The sequence below is a fragment of the Ovis aries genome, chromosome 18 (genome assembly GCF_016772045.2).
Source record: "Ovis aries strain OAR_USU_Benz2616 breed Rambouillet chromosome 18, ARS-UI_Ramb_v3.0, whole genome shotgun sequence".
In the NCBI taxonomy this organism is placed as follows: Eukaryota; Metazoa; Chordata; class Mammalia; order Artiodactyla; family Bovidae; genus Ovis; species Ovis aries.
The window spans coordinates 32,140,954-32,166,204 of record NC_056071.1 but is presented as its reverse complement, the minus strand read 5'-3'; the positions used below and the strand labels follow the sequence as shown (position 1 = coordinate 32,166,204).

Below are 25,251 nucleotides of genomic sequence, written 5' to 3'. Positions count from 1 at the left end.
AGCTGGGGAACACTTGTGTCCTGCCTGAACTAGCTAAAGTCCCCTGTGGCCCCGTGCCCTCAGGGTGAAGCCAGAGTCTCCGGTCAGACGTTTCTGGCCCTTCTGGCTGGCTCTCTGAAGTCACCCCTCCCCACCCCTATGGGAACAGCTAATTAATTGTTCCTTGAACGCTCTGAGATGCGTCATCCTCTGTATATTTACTTACACTGTTCCATCTCTCCGGACATCCTCCTGCTTGTCACTTGACTAAGTCAGCTTTTGAGACTCGGCTTAGGTACCACCTCCTCCAGAAATCCTTCCTGGATGCTTTTCCCTCACCCCCTCAGACTGGACTAGGCCCCCTCCTCCAGCTTACATAGCCCTGAGTGTCCAGTGTCCCAGTCTGATCACACACTTTTATGACTGTTTCCATATGAAGGACAGACCCTGTCAATCACAGACACAGGGCTAGGAATACATTTTTCAACGGGCTTCAGTGGGATCATCTCTGCCTCCCTTGCCCTCTTCCTGGGCACCCTTGAAGGTGAGTTGGAGCTCCCTGGCCCTGCCTGGCTTCCTGCCAGTTTGAGGCTGTAGTTTGGGATTGGGAATGTGGTGGGGGTGGTCTTCACTAGCTGTACAGACATCTCTTGAGGCCCCACTGATCTGGGTGTGTGGGGTGGCTGCATTCGGCCCACTCTCGGTAGCCCCAGCCCCACAGTAGTCCCCACCTCAGCCAACCCCCAGCAGGAGTGGGGGGCCCCCTCAGTGGCCCTTCCCTTTGCAGGCCAGTCTCCTCCCACCTCCGTGTGTGTGTGTGTGTGTGTGTGTGTGTGTGTGTGTCACTCAGTCTTGTCCAACTCTTTGCCACCCCATGGACTGTGGCCCACCAGCCTCCTCTGTCCATGGAATCAAAGTGGGTTGCCATTTTCTTCTCCAGGGGATCTTCCTGACCCAGGGGTTGCACCCCAGTCTTCTGCATTGTAGGCAGATTCTTTACCCTCTGAGACACTAGGGAAGCCCCCCACCCCAACCTCCATACTCTGTTTCATATTGCTTTCTCCTGAAATCTCTCCTCCTCCCCAAATCGCCCATTCTTGAAGACCCAGAATCAGTCTTACTTCCAAAGCCTACACTGACACAGCTCAGGGGTGGCACCCTGGGTCCCGAGTCTCTCCACCACCCAAAGGGATGTGGCCACAGGTTCCCCTCTGCCCTCTCCACCCAGCCCAGCATGTGACCAGAATACCCCAACCCCACCCAAGCCCCACAAACACACTGTTGATTCACTGAAAGTCTGGGTGGTTTTCCCCACATATCCCCTGCCCCCCCAACCCCCACCTCAGGAGGACTGCTTCTCAAGCACAAGTTTATTACAGAGAGCACACTAACCTCTTTCATAATCTCTAAGGGCATACCAACTACAAAAATATCAGGCTCTCAAGTGTGGCCAGCTCGGTGTGGGGTCTGGTTGAGCCATGACTTTGCTGTGGGATAGGAGCCCATGGCTTCCTCCTGGGCTGCCTTGCAAGCCATGAGAACCCCCAGAGGGAGAGGGGGAAAGCTGTAAGAGACAGGAGGCACTGCGTCTCATCACGGTGGTGACGAGAAGCTGAGGGGGCCAAGCTGGAAGGCTAGGCTGTCCTGGCCTGAACCGCCAACCCAGGTCAGGAGAAGGCTTCAGGGAAGCCTGGAGGCTGGTGGCAGGGCCGGGCATCGGGAGGGGCCTGGACCTGCTTCCTGGGCCAAGCTCGCCTTCTCCAGAGCCCTTACTGGCTTCCCAAGGTCAAGAGGGGCAGACCAGAGCCTTCCCAAGGCTCGAGGCTCATAGTGCTGACGGACTTCCATCCAACCACAGCGAGCCCCGGCTGGTTCTGCTAAATCCCCGGGCCCTGCAGGCAGAGCTGGGGCCAAGCAGGGGGCTGCCGTGGCCATGGTGATGACGCTGGGAGAGCCGGGGAGGGACGGGCTGGGAGGCAGGGACACGGCAGTGCAGCCTTCCCCGGCTCAGGGCTGGGCACCGTTGGCCCGAGCACCTGGCAGGGCTGTCTTCCGGAAGGCCTGCAGAGCTGGGTTGTGCAGCAGTGTGTACGCCAGACCCCAGCGAGCCCTGCCGTGGCGGGCCCTGGGCCCCGCTCCTCTGGCCACCAGGTCCTTGGCCTGTAGCAGCTGAATCCCTGAGAAGAGGCCTTCTGTGAGTCACTCAACAAACACCCGGCCAAACCCTGCCCTCCCCCCGCCACCCCAGCACCAAGATGGGGGCCAAATCTGAAAATTGCCCGTGTAGAGTCGGGGAGGTTGACGAGACAGGGGCTCCGGGTGCTATTTCACAGGGTGGGAAGCCGGAAGAAGTGTGGGGCTGCAGAAGGGGTTTGTTCAAGCTCAGGTGGTCACCCTCTGGGTGGCCGGTGGGACAGGGTGAGGAGGAGCTCTGTGAAGGCAGGGCTGGGACCAGGGACTGGAGGCAGCTCAGTGTCCCCCTCCCTACTACACCCAGGCTGCAGGGCAGGGAAGACAGACGGCTTAGAAGGAGAGTAGGGGTAGCCCGGGTGGGGCGGTGACAGAGCCCCTTAGCAAGACAGCGGTCTCATGCCCAAGTGAGGACTAAGTGTGTGTGCACACATGTGACAGACAGTGTGTATATGTTAGTATCAAGGAAAAAGTTACCCTGAGATGGACCAGGAAAATTCTCACTTCTCTCCCACAGGCAGCCCAGAGAGGAAGTAAGCATTTTCCTGGCCCTCTCTCCCTTGCCTGTGTTGGAGAAGGGGGCGTGCCTTCCTCCTGGGAGAAGCCAGCTGGGTTCCACCTCCCCCCGTCCCCACTGGAAGGGCATACCTTCCTCTTCCTCCCCCAGTCTGAGGCCATCCCGGGGGGTCACGCGGGGCTGGGGCCTCTGAGTCTGCAGGAGCAGGGTGCAGAAGGCTGTCGCAGCTGGGTGTGCCTGGCTGACCTCCATCTTCAAGAAGTTGCAATATGTGTGGTAGCCTGGGTGGGGGGTGCAGCGCTAGCTGGGGAGGGCCCAGATGCCCCGAAACACAGACCCGGGAAGTGTCCTGCACACCCTGCCTGTGAGCGCGCGGCCCCCTGCACATGCCCATGGCTCAGGGTTACGGACATCCTCCAAGGAGACTAGGTCAGGGCAGAGCCTCCCTCCCTGCTTGGCCAGGCTGAGCATCCCCCACCATCAGCTCCCGCCCAGTGACCTTACCGGGGTCAAGAGTGGCAGCTCTAAGCGGCAGCAGGCTGAGGTCCATCCGGCCAAGGTGGACGGCATTGTAGAGGGCGGAGAGGAGCACTCTCCAGGCGGCCACCATGGTGCCCACCAGCATGTTGATGGGGAAGAGAAGGAAGGTGGCTGCAGAGAGTGCTCTTCTGCGGGCCGGGAGAAGAGGGCTGAGGCAGGTCCCCACACAGAGGCCCTTCCTCGGGTCAGTGTCAGACTGAGATGACCACAGCTGCCGTGCATTTACTGAGCACACCTCAGTGCACCCACGTTGTGCCTTACGTCTGCCCTCTTAACCCAGCTCACCCATTCCCCCAATCTGGGATGCCCAGACAGATTGACTGACTTAGGTGACTTAGCTAAGGCTGCCTAGCTGGTCAGTGGCAGATTTGGGGTTTCACTCCAGGTCCACCTGGATCTTTCTATGATCCTGGTGTCTCCCACTTCCCTCCTCTGGGTCCCTTGTCCACGACTCTAAGCCTCTCCTGGGGCCAGGATCTCCCACAGCCTAGCAGAGAAATGACATGGCTATTAACCTCGTTCCTGCAAAGAGGGGAGCAGGGCTGATCCCCAAGAAGGGAAACTCAAGGGGGTATTTCTGGCCCTGTGACAGGTAAACAGAGGCATTTTGAACTAAGCTGGGCCACGGCAGCCTCTCTCTGTGGATAAGGCGAGCCCTTTTTACCACCTGCTGGGGTTCCCTGTTAGAGAAAGGGGAAAGACAGCAGTGGAGGGAGAGGGGGACAGAAAGGAAGACAGGGAAGAGGCGGCCAAGGGCCTGAGGGAGCCACGAGCCCAGGAGCCACCTCACCGGTTGGTCAGCCCCGGGCGTCCATGGTGAGTGTCCAGAAAGAGCCAGTGGGCGGCCACCTTCTGCAGGGTCACAGCCAGGACCAAGGTCAGCCAGAAGGGCCTGTGAGAGGTGAGGGGATGGGGAGGGTGTCACTGTTAGTGGCCCTTGGGGAAGGGGTCTCAGAACCCTCAGCCTTTTCCTCACTTACCACGAGGACTTCAGGTAATGGAGGAGCAGGAGGTTCCTGCCGTGAAGCATGGGCATGAACACCAGGAAGGCCAGGGTCAAGGTCCCCAGGAAGAAGAGGATCTGCTGTACCAGGAGTCCTGCCAGCATCGGGAGGAGGGGCGCAGGCATCAGCCCACCCCCTCCACTCCCAGGCACTCAAAGCTTTGGAATCAGGTAGACCCGGTTTCAGATCCCTGCTCTGCTGCTGTTTAGTTGGGCCACCTTGAGCAAGTTACTTAACCTCTCTGAGCCTTGGTTTCTTCCTCTGTAAAAAGGGGAAAGCAGCCCCTACCAGGAGGGCCGCGCTGAGAGGGCAGTGAGACGAAATCTGTGGCCACTCTTGGAAAACCACAAAGTGCTTTGCAAATGTTATTTTCCCCCCAATTGCTCCTGCATCCTTGAGGACAAGACAGTATTTGAAATTAATGTTTACATTCCTACTGGCCAGAGCCTGGCCCATGGTAGGCACCTGAAAGCTGTCTATTAAAATGATGGGCTATTGTTTACCTAGGATGTGTACAAAAGGGCTTCAGAGGCTTAAAGTTTACCAATTCAAGGAATTATGACTTTTAGTGCTAATAGTCCCTCTACCCCTTTATCATCTTTTCCCACCTTACCCAGAGGGGCGAGAACTGAAAGAAGCCGCAGGAAGGGAAATCAGGTCCTTGCTGGCTTCAGCCCGCTCACATTTGAGAGGACTTTACTCACTGCAGTGCCCAAGGGAAGAATCAGAAACTTGGAGCATGGAAGGGTCCTTGAAGTCCACTAGTCCAATTCTCTCAGAGTAGGACCCCCTTTGCAGCCCCCAGTAATGGCCACATAACCATGCTAGTGGAGGATGGGGAAGCCTGGCATGATACAGTCCACGGGGTTGCAGAGAGTCGGATGTGACTTAGCGACTGGACAATATCAGCCATGCTTGAATACTCCCATTGACAGGGATCTCATTACCTACTGAGAGCCCATCATGATATAGCCCTCCCTTACAAAAGCAGGAATGTGCCTCCTTCAACTTTCCAGCCCTGGGTCACCCTCTGTGCTAACACCTGGTAGCACCCAGGAGCCAACCTAGTGAGGGATGTTCTTTCACCAAGGGCTGCTGCTCCTAACCCCTCCCTCTCATCCCACCTGTGCGGACTCCCTGAGGGCAGGGGAGGCAAGGTGGCTCCTTCCTTTTGCTTTTATCCCAGAGCCAGCTCCAGCACAGGCAGACCTGCAGGGGCAGCCAAGACCTGCAGTGCATTCCTTCCCCTACTCGGGCCAGCGTCTGGGGTTGGAAGGCGGTCAGTGCTGAGGTCAGGTGGAGCGGGCGAGGGGGGCTCACCAAGGCAGGTAAAAGCAGTCTGGTAGGCAGTGAAGCTCATCCAACAGAATATGGCCTGGCGGGAGGGGTGGGGGCTCTGGGTCAGGGGGCCTATGTCCAGGGCACCCCCTCGGTGCAGAGCTCGCAGGTTGGTCCTAGGGTGGGAGTGAGGAAGGCAGGGATCTCAGGGTGCACACATGCTTCCTTATTGCCAGCTCTGGGCCAGCCTCTGGCTGAACTCCTAGTCTAACCCACAGCCACGGGCAGGGAAGCCCAGGGCTGTGGGAGCCCAGTGGAGCCTACTAATCCAGCCTGGGAGGTCAGGGAGGGCTTCCCAGAGGAGGTGATGCCTGAGTTGAGTTTTAAAGGATGAATAAGAGTAAGTTGGTAGGGGCTGGGGCAGGGATCAAGGGAGACAAATTAAAACAGAAGACTCAACCTGAGCCAAGTCAGGAAAGTGAGACACAACAGTAGGGATAGAAAATGACTTGCAGCTCAGCCACCAGGGCAGGAGGCCAGGTTCCAGGTAGGCAGAGGCTTGAGAGCCTTAGCCACCTGACAGGAAGAGCCGACTCACTGGAAAAGACTGCTGCTAGGAAAGACTGAAGGCAGGAGGAGAAGGAGGTGACAGAGGATGAGATGGTTGGAAGGCATCATTGACTCAATGGGCATGAGTTTGAGGAAACTCTGGGAGTTGATGAAGGACAGGAAAGCCTTGTGTGCTGCAGTCCCTGGGGTTGCAAAGAGTTAGACACAACTTAGCAACTGAACAACAACAACAAGTAGCGCCAACCCAGTAAGAAAAGATCCCGGAGCAGGAACCCTGAGGTCTGATCAATGTAAAGCACGGGGACCAGCTCCCTGCTAAGTCCCTGGCCCTCCCCTTCCCACCCACCCTACTCCCAACCAGAACTTTCTCTCCTTCTCTGCTCACACTTCTTCAGTGCTCCTTACCATTCACCATGAAAGGGCAAGGTAGGCGGCTTGGCATTCAATATCCCACAAGAATCTCTCTGGTGCCCCAGGCGCCAGCCGGCCCGCCCCCTCACCCACACTCACACTTGCTCTTGCTCACGCAGCTCCTCCCGCCCATGGCACCCTGCCTCCCTCATCTCCCAGTAGGACGCCAGCTCTCCCAGGTAACCCCTCCTCAGAGGACAAACTCCACACTTCAGCCCTTCATCAGCCATGCCCTGCATTAGTCACAGACGTTTCTCCGACCAGACAGGGACACCCCACCTTCTCCACCCACTGCAGGGCAGCTGGCCTCAGGGACAGCTCGGTCCTGCAGGCATTCTCCCTCCCTCTAGTCCCAAGATTTTCCCCTCCTGGGTCATGGGTCCTGCAGGCCCGACCTCTCCCCAACATCTGTATCAGGGGGTGTCAGAGCCTGCCACTGACCTGTGTGTCACCAGCGAGTGGACCAGCATGAGGAAGGTGAGCAAGCAAGACAGGACCAAGGCCGAGATGTAGCAAACTGGAAAGCCGAAAAGGAGCAAAGTGGCAGGTCAGGGCCTGGGGCGGGTCTCCTGGGTAATCTCTGAACTGCTGTCGAGGGACGGCTGGGTGGGAGTTACCCCCACCCCACAGCCACACTGAGCAGAGGCCTCTCGTCACTTTCCCTGTTCTCAGATCCAGTGTAAGTCGACAACTTTGGTTGGCCCATACTGCCAGGTGACATCTGATGGCCAGGATGGGAGAGGCCAGCTCTGAGGTTGCAGACCTGGCCCTCACTCTGGTCTTGCTGCTTCCACTGCTGTGTGGCCCCCAGTGAGGGACTCCATGGGGGTCTGCCTGGTGTCTGCCTCCAGCTCCATGACCTCCCGGCTCTGAGGCATCAGGAGACCATGCCATTGCCCAGCCTCAGCTTGTCCATACCAGGCACACCGCTGGGCTGCCCATCTCCCAGCATGTTGTGAACACTAAAATCCCATCAAGGCCTGCATTAGTGGCCTTGGTTCAGAGCACAGAAGATACAAGCACCCATCAGCGTGACCTGAGTCCATCAGAATGAGGGACATAACCGCTGCTGCGCCATCTCCTCCTCAACTCCCCATCCACCCTGGCCAGGAGTTCCTTGTATCAGCAGCAACTGGGAGAAAATGCATTGAACAAGCCTGGTCTTTAAGCATAGCAGAGCTGTAACCCTTCCTATATCCACAGCCAGTACCCTCTGTACCCTCAGAACAATCCCACAGGAGAGGCCCTGGGAGATGTGGGACCCACAAAGAAGCTGAGACTCAGAGCTGGTGGGCTTGACCCACCAGCCACACCACTTGGAAGTTATGGAGCAGGCTGTGCAATCTTTCGATCTAGGATAAGCCTGGGAGGTCTGCACCCTGATCTCATTAGTCATCTGAGGAAAGTGTTCCTGGTTCCCATCAGAGACTCAGGAGGGGAGCAAACACATCTGGTCCCCTACCAGAATCTGGTAGGAGAGGCAAGCACTGGGTCCGTGCAGCCACAGGTACTGGAGATATGAGTCTTATCACTGACAGCATATTAGGATCACCTGGAGTTTTCAGTTCCCATGGCCCAGGGACTTCCAGTGGCCCAGAGGTTAAGAATCTGCCTTGCAATGCAGGAGACATGAGTTTGATTCCTGGTCGGGGAACTAGGATCCCACATGCTGCAGGGCAACTAAGCCCACGTGCCACAGCTACTGAGCCTGTACATCACAACTGGGAAGCCGGAGTGCCACAAGGAAAGATCCTGACTACTGCAACTAAGACCCCACGCACCAAAAAAAATAATTTCAAAAATTCCCATAGCCCAAGCTGTGCCCCAGAGCAATAAAGTCAGAATTTCTGGGCATGGAACCCAGACCTTAGCTTTTGGGAAAGCAATCCCAGTAATTCCAACTTGCACTCAGGGCTGAGAACCACTGAACTGGTTTTTGTTTTTTTTTTCCAAAGTCAGAGCCTTAATGATTTCTTTGCGTCAACAGTTGATTGAAATCCAACAGGTCAACCATCATGTGTAAAGCGCCTGCTACAAGTGGTTCTCAAACTCAGTCTTGTATTTGAATCATGGAGAAGGCTTGTCCAGTCACAGAGGCTGGGCCCCACCCTCCAGGTTTCTGAGTCTGACTAGAGCCTTGGGATTTCTTTAAAGTTACCAGGTGATTCTCAGGCACAGACAGGAGCGAGGATGACCGCTACAGAAACCTGGGGCCACTGTGCCTGTCCCTGGTTCAGTCGTGCAGAGGGGGGCCCTTTACTGAACATGAGGTTAGAAGAAAGCCCTGGGCATGCACAGCTCTGCTCCGCTCTGTCTAGAGCCCTGCCCTCCTAGAGCCAACATGATGCCCGCAAAGATACACTCTGGACTGTTTCTGCCAGGAGTCAAGGAGTTTGCCTGCAGAGGCTGCCAAGGTGAGCAAATAGGTTAACTGAAGGGAAGAGTTATCTGACTCTGATCCCCAGCCTGGCCTTGGTCTTCAGGTGTCTACCTCTCACTCCTCTCTCCCTCAGTTGGTTCCCTCCTAATCCTGGTACTCATAAAATCTTCCTGCTCTTCGCTTCCTCTGGAACTCTGCACCTTCCCCCTTCCAGGCCCGGGTTTTGCGGATCAGTCTGTCTCCCACACCTGATCAGGAGTCTCGAGGACAAAGATGCCTTTAGAGCTTCAACACCCATCTTACAGGTAGGGAGATTGAGATCCAAAGGAGTAAACAGCTTGCCCAGGACACACAGCTGGTAAGTGATGGAGCACAAATTCTAATCTAGCTGGCCTGACTCAAATCTAGCTGGCCTGACTCAGAGTGCGAGCTTTCTGTGAAAGATGCCGGGCTTATGGTCCAGGTGTCGGGTGGGTAGCCCTAAAACAGGCTCTCAAAGCTCAGAAGACATTAGCTTCTTAGACTGAGAACAGACCAAAGGGCCTCAGATCTCATCTCAGTTCTACCCCTGGTTTGCCTTGTGCTTAGGGCATATCCCTAAACCTCTTGGGCCTCAGTTTGCCTTGCCTGTGAACTGGAAAGGTAAACACTGATCTACTTAACCCCCGCTTCCAAGGAGATTCAGAGTGGGAGCATCTGGACTTGGAAACTGCAGCATGTGATTGTAAGTGTCAAGTGTGTTGCATAGAAACCAAATCCCTTGTCCTAGACATGTCTGCCTCTTGATTTCCTGCTCTGTGAGAGGAGATCAATGATGCTAACCCAACAGGGCCGCTGTGAGCAAGGTCTGAGCTTGGATATGGACGGATAAGGGTCATGTCTGCTCCTGCCTGTGGCTCAGATTGCAACCAACTTGGAAAATCTTGGAGATGTCATTTTCAGCCCATCCAGAGCTTGTCACCTACGGGCTTCAGTCACAGTTCCAGGACAGATTCTGGTAGGGGAGCAGATGCACTCAGGAAAGTGGTGGTCAGGGAAGGAAGCAGTCACTGCACACACCTCTGCCCACCCGTATTCCCTCCCTGATGGTCTTGGTAAGGAAGAGCAGCAGAGCAGTCATACCTCCACCTGCAATAATGGCAGCCTAAGCTCCGACCATCACATGTTACTCCTCAGGAGCCAGGGTGCCTGTGCCAGCCAGGGACTCCCTAGCCAGAAGAGAGTGTAGGCCACATGACATCTGACCAACAGGCCCTGTCTTAAGGTGGTAGATAGTCCCAGCCTGGGTGTTAGGAGACTTTATTCTTCTCTTGGCTCTATTTCTGCCTGGCTGTACAACCTCAGACCAGTTCTTCCCCCTGTGTCAAGTGAGGATGTGTCTCAGTCTCCAGCATAGGGCTGTGGAGATGAGGTAGTGGGTAACAGGGCGAAGGGCTAGAGGAGGCATCAGACCACAGAATTGGCGAGGGGCACCTGGTATAGTTTTGGAGCCCAGGAGCTCATTGTCAAGGGAAGGAAGGAGAAAGGAGGTGCCTTGAGGACAGGGATTGGGAAGAGAGAGCATTCACCCTTCCTGACCCCACCCACCTGCCATAGGATTAACTCAGAATCCTGGCCTGCCATCCTGACACACTGCCTGCTTGCCTGCTTCCCTCAGAGCCCACGGCTGTCCCCTCAGCTCACACACTCCATGCCCTCCTCCACCTCCACCCCTGCAGAGCAGGGCAAAGTTGCTGGGGGCAGGGGTGGGGGTGGAGGTGAGAGATCCCACACAAGCTGACAGGGGACCAGTGAGATGACCCCTTCAGGTCTCAAGACTCGAAACTGGAAGCTCCAGCCTCCCAATTTGTAGATGAGGCAGCCGAGACTCAGAGAGGGGATGCCCAAGGCGCCCCACGTGTCCATGGCTCCTGGGATAGAGCTCAGGCATCCCAGCTTGGGTCCCCACTGCAGCGCCTCAGGGGCTTCTGGGAGGCCTCACCTTCTAGAGCCCACAGGTGGTGCTTCACCAGCTCTACCACCTCCTGCTTGTCCTCTGAGAGCACGATCCCAAAGCCGGCCAGCAGGTAGGAGACGTCCGTGGTGATCCCTGCCCTCACCTTCTGGATGGTGGGTACCACACCCACTAGCAGCAGCAGGGCCACCTGGAAGAACCCCAAAATTAGGATGGCAGGGCCTGGCTGTGCTCACACCAGGCATTCCCATCCCAGGAGAAGTGTTTTCTGAGACTTCAGGAGATAAACTCCAGCAGCCTGTGGGCTGCAGCCACATGCCCATCACTCATCACAGTGTTCTTATCTGTCTCTTGGAGCAGCATCCTCAAGCCTCTAATCAGCATGTTACAGATACGACTTTAGCCTCATCGACCCCAGACATGCTTTCAAGCAACTCAAGTGCACATGTGCATCTCTGAATCGTCTATCTAAATTTAGTATGAAATTTCCAGTTTTTCCATGTTGGAGAAAGCAAAGTGTCCCCTAAATGAGCACAAGCATTGAAGCTAGCCAGACCTGGATTCGAATTTTGGCTACCCCGAGATATTGGCTGTAGGAACAAGGCCAAGTCAAATTCATCTCTCAGCCTCAATTTCCTCCATCTGCGAAAGGGAGAAGACTCATACCTACCTCCCAGGATGTTCCGATTTTTTTGTCTCTTTTAGGGGGAGGGGTGGTGGGGGGTGGTGGGGATTTATCAAACATACATTATTTCACTAAATCTTCCCGACTGAAAGGAAGTAATTCTATTTCCTCCATTTCACAGACAAACTAGTGCGTTCAGGGATGTTGAGTACCTTGTCCAAATCACTTGAGGTAAACAAAAGAGTGAGGATTTAAATCTATGTTTACATGACTCCAGAACTCATGCTCTGACCCTGTGTGAGCCCAACAAGGGTTAGCATCCCCTCCCTTCTGGGTAGGCCAGCATTCCCAAGATGGCCAGAAGCAAGAGGATAGGATTGCGGGTGGGGCTCTTGGAGAGTTGAGCCTAAGTCATCTCAGGGTTGGGGGTTGGGAGCAGGGGTCCAGAGGCACATGGCATGACAGAGGCAGGACATACCTGGTAGATGGCCGTCCCTGTCAGGGTGACTGAAAGCACCAGCTTCAGGGGGAGTCGGAATCCTGCAGTCCCCAAAAGGAGGGGTATGGTGAACCCCAGCACCACCCAGGCCCCGGAGCCCCCTCCCGCCCAAAGGACCCAGGAATAGGACCAGGGCTCACAGGATCCTGGACCACCAAGGCCAGTCAGGGGCTTCCCCTTGTCTCCTGATGACAATGGTACTAAAGGTAGGAGCTGGCCTTCTACAGCAGCTGTTCTGTGCGGATGAGGGGTGCGGTCACCCGTCACTCTTGACCTCAGCTCCCCACCCCATACCTCGCTGCGGAATGTAGATGGAGTGTCTGAAGTAGATCCAGGCCCGGGATGCGAAGCCATGCTTGCAGGTGTGGGAGCTGCGGAAAGACCCAGGCAGGGGGCAGCTCTCAGGAGAAGCTCCTGCCCCGAGCCTGGGCCCCAAGGTCTGGTTGATTCTTCAACTCTGCCCCACCATGGGGCCCAGCGCCAACCTCCCAAACAAACCTGCCTGCCCAGGCCTGTCCCCCAGCCCACAGGATGTACCTGGAACCTCACCTGCTTTTCAGCTTCTTCTGGCAAAGGAGGGTCCTCAGATATTCTTCAGAGTAGCTGCTCTGCAGCCCCTGTGGGGACAGAGGACAAGAAGGTGGGACCTGTCTTGAGCCATCCCTGGGGCCCTGGCTCAGGATACCTTGCTGGGCACCCAGTAGGTGCTCCATACAAACCTCTTGGCTGTGGTAGAGTACAGAGAAAGGGCACCTTGTGGGCATAAGGGCCCCCCCAGAGCTGTCCTCCCCTCCTCCTTAAATAAAAGACTAATCCGTCTCCTAGCTAAGAACTCCCAATGCTGGCAAGTCTTTCCTAAGGGCTATTTCCAACCCTCCCCTGCTTTGCTCAGTCTCTTCACATCACTGCCTTCCTCCTGGCCCTCTGGCCTTTGCTAGCTGAGACGGGGGCTAAAGGGATACTATGTCCCACGAGTTTATCCCTGACCAGGACACAGGCTGGGCCGTTTTGGGTCAGATGCCCCAGGCCTCTCCTACTCCAGGGAGATCACAAGGGTGACCTGATTTGTCTAAGCCACATTCCAGGCCTTAAGCTGCCTGCCAAGTGGCAGAGGTCCACAGTAAGATGCGGTGAGCCCCTGGCCCCTGATCATTTGGAAAATATAGGCCAAGTCACCCATTGCCATGGGAACCCTGGGATCCAGGGCAGGTGTGGATCAGCTCAAAGAATGACTGTGTCCTTTGAGGATTAAAACTCTTTGACCAAGGGCCAAAGAGGATTTTATTTCTCCTAAGACTTCCCAAGAGGAAAGGCGTGCAGTGGAAGGAGAGGCTGAGACGATCCCCAGGAGAGGAGGGAAGGGCCTGAGCAAGGCAGAGACGTGCTGGTATCCTGGGGAGCCACTCTCCTCCTCTGAGCATCTGGAGGGCAGTAGTGACAAGTACTGAGGACCCTACTGCTACCCTGTGAGCATGAAACCTGCAGTCAAGGGGGCCAGCGGGGTATCCAGGGCCACCCTGGAGACACTGAGCCCACCCGCCTCTTCTCCCCTGTGGGGACCTCACTCCTTCTCTGGTTTCAGTCCCAGCCCCTCTGTTGAGCTCCAGGCCCAGGGTCCAGCTGCCCGCCAGACCCCTCGGCACCACACACGCACAGCTGTACATCGCCCCCCGCACACCTGCTCTCATCCAGGGCATCTCGCCAGGAACTGGCGCCACCACCCACCCGCTGTCTGTCCTGGATGCCACCCTTCAAGCCTTTCCTTCAACCTCCCCATCTGCAGAGCAACCAGCCTTTTGCATCTCTGTGGGGTAGTTTCCCTCCTCCCCCTCTCTCACCAGGAAAAACCTTGGACCCCTCCTCCACCCATGCTCTGGGATTGCAATTCTCGCACTGTAAGTATATCTCTGTATCCATTGCCCCCAGCACGCTGGGAAGTCCAACACAGGTCACCCAGCTGAGTCTAAAGCCCCAGCCCAGGACCTGGCATAGGATAGGTGCTTGGAGAATGGAGAATATGATTGGCGTATCTTGTAAGAATTCTCCCTTGCCATGACATCTTCATCCACACACACACCTACCCAAAACTTCAGAAATATTTGCTGAGTGTCTACCATGTCTACCAACTCTACCATGATGCTGGGAAAGTTTGAAGGCAGGAAGAGAAGGTGATAGAGGATGGGACGGTTGGATGGCATCACTGTGTCAGTGGACATGAGTTTGAGCAAACTCTGGGAAATGGTGAAGGACAGGGAAGCCTGGCGAGCTGCAGCCATGCAGTCACAAAGAGTCAGACACACTGAACCACTGAACAGTGTGCCAAGACCTGCCCGGTGCTGCAAACCATGCAAGAGTGAGCAGATGCAGCCCGTCTCTGCCACTCACACTCTTTGCCATGCCTGCAGTGCCTTTCTTTTTTTCTCCCTATGCCAGATCTTCCCTGTCCTTCACCCCCTGCCATGTCTGCTTCCTCCAGGAAGCCCTCCAAACACGACTTAGTTCTTCCAGCCCTGCCCTTTACCCAAAGTTATCCAACCTAGGGTTGATGTAATTCAGGTGCTCTCTGAATCATGTCAGCATCTACAGAGCTTCTATTAGGCCCAAGGCCCTGGCCTGTCTCATTTCTCCAGCTAGATCCTCTGTGTTCCAGAAATAGGGCTATGAGTTCCCTGTCTTCCAGCCCACTTCTCCTTTGTTGAGTCCCCACTCTGCAAACAGCTCGGTGCCCCAGGGATCCTGGGTGCCAGCTGAGGGCCTGACTTGGCCTTTGCTTTGGGAAGGACGACTCACCAGTTCCTCAGTGACTCAGCAAGTGTTTTCTGAGTACCTGCTATATTCTAGGCCCTACACCAAGCATGACCACATGTAGGAGACCAAAAGACCTGGGTGAGTCCAAGGTGTCTTGAGTGCTAAGTACAAGCCCACCCAGCCCTGAGCCTTTACCTTGGAACCCGTGGCTGCCCCATGACTGAAGCTTCTCACCAGCTGCACTGGGTACCAAAGGCTCAGGAATCCGAGGCCCAGAAGGAGAGGCAGCGAGGCCAACAGGGAGTAGTGCTTGTAGATCTGGAGGAACAGACAAACACGAAGACACATCTGCCTTCTGCCTCCTTTCCTCGGTCAAAGACTGAGATTCATTTCCCTTTCCAGCTCACAGGGGCCCCTGAAGGTGATCGAGGGTGCGTGGGAAGGCTTCTGGTTCTATTACTATCCTACAACCTAGGTCACTTGGCACCGACTCCTACTTCTCCTTCTTGGGCCCCACAGAGGTGCTTGCCCCTCCTCCAGGCCCCTAGACTCCCCGGGCCCTTTCAGGAGCCAAAGGGAGGATGTTTTGTGAGTCCCTCCTACCCACCCCAGGGGACTGCTGTGGGACCTGAAACAGGAGACAGCCACCTTCTATGTCCCTATGTTCCTGGTGCTTTGACACTGGCCTGTTTTTGTTTTTTTCTATTACAGTTTGCAACCTGAGCAACTACGAAGAACATGCCCTGCCTCCTGGGGCTGAGGCCCTCCTAGGGTTGAGCCTGGATTCATTTATCTGTTAATGCCATATGTTTTTACTGAGAGCTTAGTATGTGCCAGGTCCTGGCTGGTGAAAAAGACCAACCAAGTCCTTATTCTCACGGGAACCACCTAAGCTTCAACTCTACCCTTAAGGATTCGTGTTATCAGCTCCATTGTGGGAGTGGGGTGGAGTGGGTGGGGGAACCTGAGCCTCAGAAAGGTGATAAGGTGTTCTCAAAGAACCTGGCACCACTTGGCATCATTGCATATATTTGCTTGTTTGACTGTGTGTCCCCTTCCAGAAAAGGCAGCTCTTGGGATGCCAGAGACTTCATCAGTCTTATTCACAGCTCTACTCAGGGCCTAGAAATGCCCCTAGGACAGAGAATATACTCAAATATGTTTGCGGAATGAACTAAGGCAGGAAGGGATAAAGCTGGATTCAAACCTGGTTGTCTGACTATGTAGGTTACACTCACACCCTTTGGGCTCTGGACCAGGCAGCTTCACACCCTAACCAAGCCCAGTGAACCAGGGTCTGAGGTTCTGGAATTCTCTTTTTAGCCCTCTGAGACCATCACCCAACTCAGTGCTTGCATTCTGCAGCTTTCTTCACTCCTTCTCCAGCCCGGCCAAGGGAAGTCTGGGCAATTAATAATGGGGAGATTTCAGGGTTCCTCTCCCTCCTTCTCTGCCCCTTCCCTCCCTTCCCTCTCCCAGACAGGAAGCTCCTGAGGGCAGGCCCAGCTGTCTCTCCCACAGAAGGGCCGAGCTTGGAAGGAGCACATGGCTAGAGGCATGAATCCCATGCCCAGCAGAAGTCAGCAGGGAAGCATGTAGACAGAGATGAAAGGAGCCTCGCCGGCTGACGCAGCTCCCCCATGCCATGCTGTCCCGGGCTGTCCCGAGTCCATGGTTACCTTGGGTGACTCGGGACACTCTGCCCTTTGCCAGACCTGGACCCCCAGATGAGCCCAGGACAGCAGGCTGCCGAGCAAGTGGGCAGCTCCATGTCTGATGGTGGCACAGGCAGCCAGCGGATAGTAGAGGGCAGGGTAATAGAGCAGAGCCAGTATCTTCCACGGCCCTGGAAGGCAAGACAGGCAGAGAGACACACAATGGAGGAGCAGAGGTGGGGCCTGGGTCCCTCCCATCCCCACTTCCCTCCCGTCTCTATCTCCCCAGCCCCTCAGCTGATTCAATAGGCAACAGCCCTGCATTCAAGCCAGGCTCTTGACTAGTATCACCTCCGTGATCTTGGACAAGTTACCTCTTGAAGTCTCAGCTTCCCCATCTGTAAAATGGAAATAAGAGAGCATATTAGCCAAGATCAAAGGAGAAGGTATATGTAGGGTGCATAGCACCGTGTCTGAGTTAGTACTAAATAAATTCAGCTACTATTTTATTAGTGTTCCCATCTCTGACCCTTGGCCTCCACCACTGTAGAATGGAGCTAATATCTGCACTTTGTGGAGTTGTTGTGAGGATCAGATGACCTAAAGAGGCCACGTTGGAGGGCGGTGGCTCCTCTGGATGGTGGCTGTGCTTTCTACCACCACTTCCTTAAGCCCAGATCAACTCTCCAGGACCCCTCCCTATTCCCCTCCCCACGCTCCTTCATGTTCACACGAGACTAGGCTGTCTGGGGTCTGGGGGACTCAGCCTTTGCCCCCTCACCCAGGGGAGCAGAGTTTGTACAGGAGCCAAGAGAGCAGCATTGACCCAGGGATGGAGTGACAAGATTCCAGGCACTGTGGTGGGACAGTTGGCGAGGGTGATGGGACAGTGTCTTCTGGCCAATGGCTCATGACTGGGATCAGGAGCCCCAGTGCTCTGGAGATCTACCCGCCTGCTGCCGTCCATCCAGCCCCGGGCATGAGCCATGCTGGGTACCTTGGCCGAGTGGTGAGGCGAGGCTCAGGAAAGGCAGCGGGTCCTCGGTGGGGAGCAGCAGGCACAGGGAGCTGAAGAGGACCATGAAGACGGCGACAGGCACGGCCCGGGGCCTGTCTCCAGCCAAGAAATCCACAGGGCTGGTACAGAGCAGGGGCAGACAAGAGCGAGTCACTCAGGCCCTGCAGGCCCATTACCACCCCGTGTTCCAAACAGGGGGGAGGTGGAATCCTGCTTTCCAGATGGGGAAACTGAGGCCCCTTCATGTATTCACTCTACAAATATCTATGGAGTGCCTCCTACGGATCCAGACCTGGGCCCTATGGCAAGTGACTCAGGAACACGCCCCCCTCCCCCCAACACACAGATGCAGAAGGAACAAGTCTAAGCACTGCTCCCCCCCCCCCCCACCCCGCCCACTCTGGAAGCTTCAGGAAACGGCCGCCTCCACACTAATCGGTCTGTCTGGGCTGGCAGACCTTCAGAGAGCTGGAGAGTCACAACATCCTTATGCAACGGCCGCCGCCCTGGCCTGGGAGTGGCCCCAGGGCAGAGGGCAGACAGCGGGCACGGTTATCCCAGGCATTGCCCCTCTGAGCTCAGAGCAAGCCTCTGAGACCCTCTGCTTGCTCTAGATTGCCTCCATGCCCAGAGGGCTCTATCCTGCTTCGTTCTCCCCCGGGCCCACCCCTAGGCAGGGCAAGCTCTTTTTCCAACCAGCTGGTGCAGCAGAAACCCCCGGCTCATTCCCATCAAAACCAGTATGGCAGGCCCCACCTTGGTGTGCAGTTCTGAGTGCAAGGCTGTCTACACTGAGGCTCCGCCTTCCACCACCCCCGATTCTTCAGTTTCTCTCACACTTGCCTGCCCAGTCCCAACTCCTCAGAGTCATCCCCACCCCAGGCTCTGGGGTTGCAAGGCTGAAGGAGGCAGGGGGAGAAATGTCAGCCAGAGGGGCTGGAGGGCAGTCCCTCATAAGCCTAAGTCAGTAGGAAACACCCTCAGGGAAGAGGGCGAAGATGGCGCGGAGTGATCATGGCCCGTCCAGACCATGGGTTGCCTGGCCCGTCCAGACCATGGGTTGCCTGAGGGGGTGTGTCCTGGAGCTGGGCCCTCTTGGGCTCCGTCTCCCTGGGGTCTGGAACAGGAGTGGGTGCCCCTGAGCAGGTCCCTCCCCTTCTCTCTGGGAGTCCCAAACAAACCTGGAGATCTCGGTGAGGGGGGGCAGACGGGAGAGCCTCCAGACTGAGAGGGTTCTGGGTGTCACCGAGGCCCAGGTACCTAACAACGCACCACCCTCCCAGAGTGACCCTGTCAGCTGGGCCCCCCGGAGAGGGGAGCCCAGGCCAAGGCACCAACCTGGGCAGCCCGGGCCTGCCATGCCCACAGCGGGGCCAGAGCTGGCGGCGCCGCACCAGCGTGGCCAGCAGGAGCAACACGAGGATCTGAAAGAAGAGCACAGAGGCGGGGCTAGGGCGCCCAGGCCTTCCCCAGGGGCTGAGTCAGAGCCCTCGGCCCTGGGAACCCCCTAACCCCCATGCACGCTCGGGCAGCATGTTGGGGACTGGCACGGAGGTGACAGAGGTTTGAGAGGTTTTACTCCGTCTGCATCCTGGTTTGGGTCCCTACCCTGGGAGAACTCCCAGTACCACCCCCCCCCCCCCACCCCCATGTTTAGGCTCCCAGCGTCTCCCTTCACCACCCCAGCCTACATCCCCCTATTCAGGCTGGCAGCAGGTCAGTTTGGACTCACCGACAGCACGGCCAGGCAGGTGTGGTAGAGGCCGGGTGGCACGTTGGGCTGGCAGGAGGGGACCAGCCTGCAGAGCAAGTGAAGGCTGGTCAGGCTGAGGTAGGAAAACCCCAGGTGTGCAGCGAGGTCTGGGGTTCCAGGCTCCCTATGCTGGGGCTCTACTCATCACCTCCCTTGACCCCTCTGATCGCTCTCACACAGTTCCACCTTCTCAGAGCTGTTCTGGGCCCCATGACCCTACGGGGTGCCGGTCCCATACCAAGGCTTCAGGTTACAGGGCTGAAGGAGGCAGAGGGCTCCCCGGGGAAGACATGGGAGAAACAGAATGGGTAGACTCAGCCTTTCTCTCCATAAAGGCTCGCTCCATTCCTCCCTCCTCCAGGAAGCCCTCCAGACTGCTCCAGGTGTCAAAGGCCTCTTCTCCAAACTGCGGCTGAGCATACCACCTGGATCCAGCAATCAAGCACTTGGTTCTGTGATCTGCCTTTCACTCACTGGTATCTGAGTTTGGTCTGTCTGTGACTGGAATGATCTACCTTGGTCTCCCAGGATTTATGTCTCTACTTATTTTACTTTTGCCAAGGGCTGAGTCCTGTGTCAGTGAAAGGTATCAGGTGGAAGCCCTGAGCTCAGGATTGGACCTGAACCTAGAAGAGCAGATAGGATTGGGTTCCTGCGGGAGGGCTAGACCTCTGGGTTTGCTCAGCCAGAGCCTGGGAGCTCCAGCAGGAGGCCACCAATGTGGACGGGGCCACCAAGTTCTGGCCGATGAGGCATCGGAGGAAGCCCCTGCTGCAGCTGGGCCTGCCCTGCCTAGGGGTGGGGGTAGAGGGCTCACCCACCCTGCTGGGCTCCTCCCCCTGTGTGGACAAGACGAATCTCAAGGGTGAGCCTGAGGACTCTGCACTAGAACAGCCCAGGCTTCCTGAGCTTGGAAATATCAGAGAGTGAGCAGCAGGAAAGAACCCAATCCTGTGGGCTTGTCCTTCGGGTACAGGGTACAGAATAAGCCTTTTTTGTGCAACTTCTTGGCCCAAGCAGCTCCAGCCTCTTTCCAAAGCAGAGTAGTGCTCGTGGTAGAGTAGGCACCACAGGGGACCAGGTTCCTTCTGTCTGCGCTCAGGCCTCACACAGCCCACTTACAACTCTGAGGCACCTTACTGGAGTACGTGGGGTGGGGTTTGGGTGAGGCAGGCTCCCTGACCAGCCCCAAGAGTCCAGAGCCACCACTCCTGGCCATCCCTGCTGGCATCTCATCACTTGACAAAGTCCGACTCAATCCTGCCCCCACCCCCAGGCCCAGCCAGAGCAGGGGCCTCCGCAAACTGTTCCTGGGCAGCCTGACCCTTTCCCATTCATCCTAGACCAGGAGGCACCCTGGACCCCTCCACAGCCCTGTCTGGGGGAATCACTGGCCTTTCTGTACCACCTGGCATCCGCCTCCATCTACCCTTTATTTATCTCCATTTGGCTGAGACTCATGGACCCTCAAATGTTTGAGGTCTGGGCAACAGAAATTTGGCTGAGCAAATGCTTGGCTGATGGCCCGTGGACCCATGTTTCGTGCTATGGGGCAGACAAGATGGCACAGACACAAAGAACGCCATGGTGGGGAGGGTGGGAGCACGCTCCTTGAGGGAGTGCAAGCAGATAAAGATGAAGAGGGGGAGACATTTGGGGCAAGGCCTCCGGGCGGGTGGTATTTGAGTTTGGAAGATGGTTAGCATCTCTTCAGGCAAACAAGGGCCAAGGGAGATCCATGCGGAGGAAAGAACAGGAGAAAGTGCAGCGGCGGGCAGCAGCGAGTGGAGCTGGGGCCGCACAAGGCTTTCAGCTTGACTGGAGCCCAGAGGGCAGGCTGAGGGCCGGTTATAGCAGGCATGGGAGGCACTGAGAGTGTTTAAGCAGGACACTGCTCCAGATTCTAGGAGATTTCTGTGGCTAGATTTGAAGGACTTCCCTGGTGGTTCAGTTGTTGGGAATCCACCTCCCAACGCAGGGGACGTGGGTTCAATCCCTGGTCAGAGAACTAAGATTCCACATGCCGTGGGGCAACTAAGCCCACACACACAAGTGCTCTGGGGCCTGTGTGCAGCAACTAAGACCCAATGCAGCCAAATAAATAAACATTAAAGACAAAAAAAACAGCCTAGTACTTACTAAGCATTGAATAAGTGCCATGTACTGCTTGTTCCACATGCTAACTCAGCTGTTACCTAAGAGGTGGATGCTATTAGGATCCTCCTTGTGTAAATGAGGAAAACAAGGCTCAGAGAGGCTAGGCGTCTTGCCCAAATCACACAGCTAGTAAAGCACCAGAGACAGGATTCAAACTGAGGCAGTCTGACTCCGGTAGCCGCAAGTGAACAGGACGTGAAAGATAAGGAATATGTGGAAGCTATTAAGCTGAACCATATGAAACTGCCATTTCTTTACATCAAAGACAGTTGAGTATCAGCATTTTCAAATGGCTCGGCGCAAACAGTCTCAGAGGTATTCAGGAAGAAGAATTGACATGACTTAATGTGGAGGAGCGGAGGGAAGGGGCGTTTCTGGGATGGCTGTAGGGTCCTGGGCCTTATCCCAAGATGAAGAGTGAGAACCAGCGTCCAGTGGAGTCCAAGGAAGCAGAGGCCTGGTACCAGGCAATTCAGAGGTGGTAATGGGCACTCGGGGACAGAGGCCAGACTGCCAAGTGGTGAGGACAGCGGGACAAAGGAGAAGCCAGAACACTGTTTCTAAAGTTTGACTCTGAGCGAGAAGCTGCACAGGGCCCCACCCAGAGCAGAGGGTAGAGCACAGCTCTGGGAGTGAGACAAAGAGGCTGACTGTCTGGGGCAGGGGTCTGCAGGCCTTGGGTCCAGGGAGGCCTGAAGCCCTGCTCCCTGGCCCTGTCCCCCTCCCACAGCAGAGTGACCTGCGCATCACCCTGGCGCTGGCCTCGCTTGGTAGGAGGGCAGGCCATGGAGGAAGCCTCCCAGTTCCGCCTTCCAGGCAGCTCTTTGAAGTGGTGGGGAGGTGACTGACATCCTGGACAGCTGCCACAGATGTATTTGTGTCCCCAGGCTCTGGCTGGGGAGCTCAATATTGATGATGGGTGGATGACACATGAGCACATGGCAAGTAGCGCCCGTAACCTGGCCGGAGGAGCCTTTATGGGGAGGAAGGAGCCAGCCTGGCTTCTATAGATCGATCCTATGTCCAGAGAAGACCCCTGCCAGTGCATCCCATCCCCATCAGATGCACCCCCACCCCCTAACCTCTCCAGCCAGGCCCTGGTGCCAAGGGGGCATGTGGGTAAGTGTGACCAGGAGGTTAAGTCCGTCCCAGACACTGTCACCATTTCCCATGACCCTGACTCCAGCCCAGTGAAGCATGGGGGGAACCCCTGTTCAGAGCTCCTCCAAGTTTGGGGGTACCACCTCACCGGGGTGTCTGACTCACACAGGAAGAAGTGAGTCCAAATTCACCTCCTTGGGATTCCCCTGGGCTCCCAGCTTCCCACGCCCACCTCAGCAAGAAGCTCGACTTGGTTGGGCCAAGTAAATAGAGTCAAACAAAGTTTTTCATTCTCACCTGCAGTGGGAGAAGGGAGCTACAAATACGAGATGTCACCTACCTCATAGGTAGTACTGCTCGTCACTCAGTCCCTGCCATGCTTCCAATTTTATTTAAAGGCCATGTCTAAATACCGGAGCCACGGAGCTGGCTGCAGGCACCCAGCCCCAGCCAATGCCTGGGTCCTGAGGTGGCTATGGACACAGCTTCCAACTAAGGCCTTAACTTGGGTGGAAGTCTGTGTCCTCCTGGGGCTCCTAGGACCCTCTCCATTCTTCTGTTTCTCTCAGCTCACACGCGCACACACACACACACACACACACACACACACACACACACACACAGCAGGAACCTGGGGAGCCCTGGGCTCTCAGGCAAGGGAGGTGGGTACATTGTGCTGACCGCAGGACTGCATCCCAGGTGGTCAGAAGCCCAAGTTCTCCAAACAACACTCCTTCCCCCAGGCTGGGGTGGGGCCTCCCTCCCTGCCGGGTGACCCAGGCCTGGCTAGGCTGCAGCCCGGCCCCTGGGAAGGCACCAGAGCATTTTCCCTTCTCCAGTTTTGGTTGCTGATGGAGAACAGATGTGCACACATCTGGCTTGACACCGCCCACCCCCAACCCCTGGCCTACCTCACCTTTCCAGTTCCCCAAACCCTCAGACAGAGCAGGGAGGTGGGGGATGGGGCCGAGGTCAGGAACAACAATGGGAGAACTGGGCTCTGGGGCCCACGCAGGCTGGGTGTCCTTGGCAGCATGGGGGCACAGAGAGGTCCAGCTCCTCTGCCAGCTTGCCCAGATTAAACAAAGATAGAGGGATCTGGGCAGAGGCAGCCGTGGGCCGAGTCCTCAGGCCACATAGGCCTGGGCAGAGGCCACCTCCCTCCCCTGACCTGGCCCGGGCACTCCTGCTGAAGAGAGCTGGATCTCCTATCTCCACAGAGCCTCAGACCAGCCTGCGCCAACAGGGCAGCCTGTTCCCCCAGGCCTCCCCCTGACCCGGGCCTGCTCAGAGAAACTGACGCTCATTAACAGCGCACCCAAGATGGCCACCTCAGAGACCAGTAACCCCTTGAAGGCAGGACCAACTTCCCTCAGCCACTCACCCAGCACTCTCCGTCTTGGCTACAAGCCAGAGTCACCCAGCCCAGTTGGATCTGAGTTTGCAAGAGGGGCCCCAGGAGTCTATTTTTGAAACACACCACAGGGAGTTCCCTGGTGGTGCAGTGGTTAGGACTCAGCGCTTTCATTGCCAGAGCCCGGATTCAATCCGTAGCCAGGGAACTAGTATCCCGCTGGCCATGCAGCATGGCACCACCATCCCCTCCAAAATAACAGTCAAAAAATAAACACACCACACAGGTGATAGTTAGGTGCCTAGCCTGGCCAAGGTCCCCCACCTCAAGTATCTTAACACCAGCGCAAGGGCTGTTCTCACAGAACAGGGGAGGAGTTGAAACCCAGAGAGGCTGTGACTTGCCAAGGGTCCACAGAGCAAATGAGCAACAGAGTCCCTCTTAGCAACCCTTGCTCAGGGTCTTCCCCACCTACCCCCCAATATCAGTAACCTCTGCCACACCCCACATGCTGGCCAAGAAGAGCCAGAGAGAGTACAACTCACCCCTCGGGCTGGAGCTCCTGGCCACCCTGGGGCTCGTCGATGTACCAGCTGTCATAGGAATCCTCGTCGTCAGTGGCCCCGGAGGAGGTCTGGTTCCCTGCTGCCTGGGTGGACATCCTCAAACCCTTCTCCTCTGACCCCGAACAAGAGGGAAAAAACCACTATAGATGTGAAAAGAGGCTTAGGGGGAAAGAAAAAGAAGAAAGAAAGAAAACCCAAACAAAGAAAGGTTTCTCTTTAATCCTAAAGGTTACTTTCTTGCTTTTAGCTTTCTGGGAAAAGCCCGTCTGGGAGTGAGGGCTGCAAGAGGAGGGAAGGGCTTCTGTCCCCTCCTGTCCCTTCCCGCCCAGTCTCGTGTGGTCTTGCAGGAGGCTATTATCCCTCAGGGTCGGTGCCCCCTCGGGGTCCCTAGGCTCTTGCTAGAGCACCTGTCTCTTTGTGACTGGCCACCGGTAGGCTTTGCCTCAAAGCACCATTTTCAAGGAAGTTTTATCCAATCCAAGCTGCTCACAGAGACCTCCCCCCTTCCTTCCCCTCCTCCCACCCACCCAGATGGACCCACAGACACACACTCAAGGAAGGACCAGGGAGGAAGAAGCTGCGGAGATGAAAGGGTGGGCGGGCAGCGGGCGGGCTCAGCACACCCGGCTGGACTCTCCCAGCTGGGCTCCTGTCCCCTCCCGCTCTCAGGGGTCCAGCCCAATCCCCTCCTCTTTGTTCAGGTTCCCTGGAGACCATCCCCCAGCCTCAGCCTGCCCCTCACTGGCCCCTGTGGGCGCCACTGATGGGAACATACCCAGGGTCCTCGCAAGCCCCCCTCCCAAAGGTGGAGGCCCGGCTCCACCGGCGGTCCGAGCCTGGGAAGAGCGTGGCCTGGAGGGCCAGCACCTCACTGCACCCACATACCTGCCTTCCGCGCCTGCCCCAAATCGCTCACACCTTTGCCCAGCACATCTACTGGGCCCCTACTTAC

At 56.4% G+C, this 25,251-nt stretch overlaps 1 protein-coding gene across 15 annotated transcripts in view; it reads right to left on the bottom strand.

Annotated features, from left to right (window-relative positions):
• Nucleotides 1–1,334: 1,334 nt before the first annotated feature.
• Nucleotides 1,335–25,251, bottom strand: part of STRA6 (signaling receptor and transporter of retinol STRA6) — a 43,864-nt gene continuing 19,947 nt past the window's right edge. For 4 of the 15 annotated variants that reach the window (XM_042235257.2, XM_042235248.1, XM_042235246.2 and 1 more), the window contains exons 2-19: nt 24,279–24,411; nt 19,101–19,167; nt 18,707–18,792; nt 17,348–17,487; nt 16,725–16,748; nt 16,375–16,541; nt 14,891–15,013; nt 12,497–12,564; nt 12,242–12,372; nt 11,927–11,988; nt 10,851–11,013; nt 6,931–7,006; nt 5,551–5,684; nt 4,207–4,324; nt 4,017–4,118; nt 3,191–3,354; nt 2,818–2,938; nt 1,335–2,156 (exon numbers count right to left, since the gene is read on the bottom strand). In XM_042235257.2, coding sequence (XP_042091191.1) covers nt 1,805–2,156; nt 2,818–2,938; nt 3,191–3,354; nt 4,017–4,118; nt 4,207–4,324; nt 5,551–5,684; nt 6,931–7,006; nt 10,851–11,013; nt 11,927–11,988; nt 12,242–12,372; nt 12,497–12,564; nt 14,891–15,013; nt 16,375–16,541; nt 16,725–16,748; nt 17,348–17,487; nt 18,707–18,792; nt 19,101–19,167; nt 24,279–24,394 — 2,214 coding nt within the window. In that variant the 5' untranslated portion in view covers nt 24,395–24,411 and the 3' untranslated portion in view covers nt 1,335–1,804. Of the gene's footprint in view, nt 2,157–2,817; nt 2,968–3,190; nt 3,355–4,016; nt 4,119–4,206; nt 4,325–5,550; nt 5,685–6,930; nt 7,007–10,850; nt 11,014–11,926; nt 11,989–12,241; nt 12,373–12,496; nt 12,565–14,890; nt 15,014–16,374; nt 16,542–16,724; nt 16,749–17,347; nt 17,488–18,706; nt 18,793–19,100; nt 19,168–24,278; nt 25,250–25,251 lie in introns of those variants that run through there. The other 11 variants (XM_042235253.1, XM_042235256.2, XM_042235254.2 and 8 more) reach the window with 9 other exon arrangements.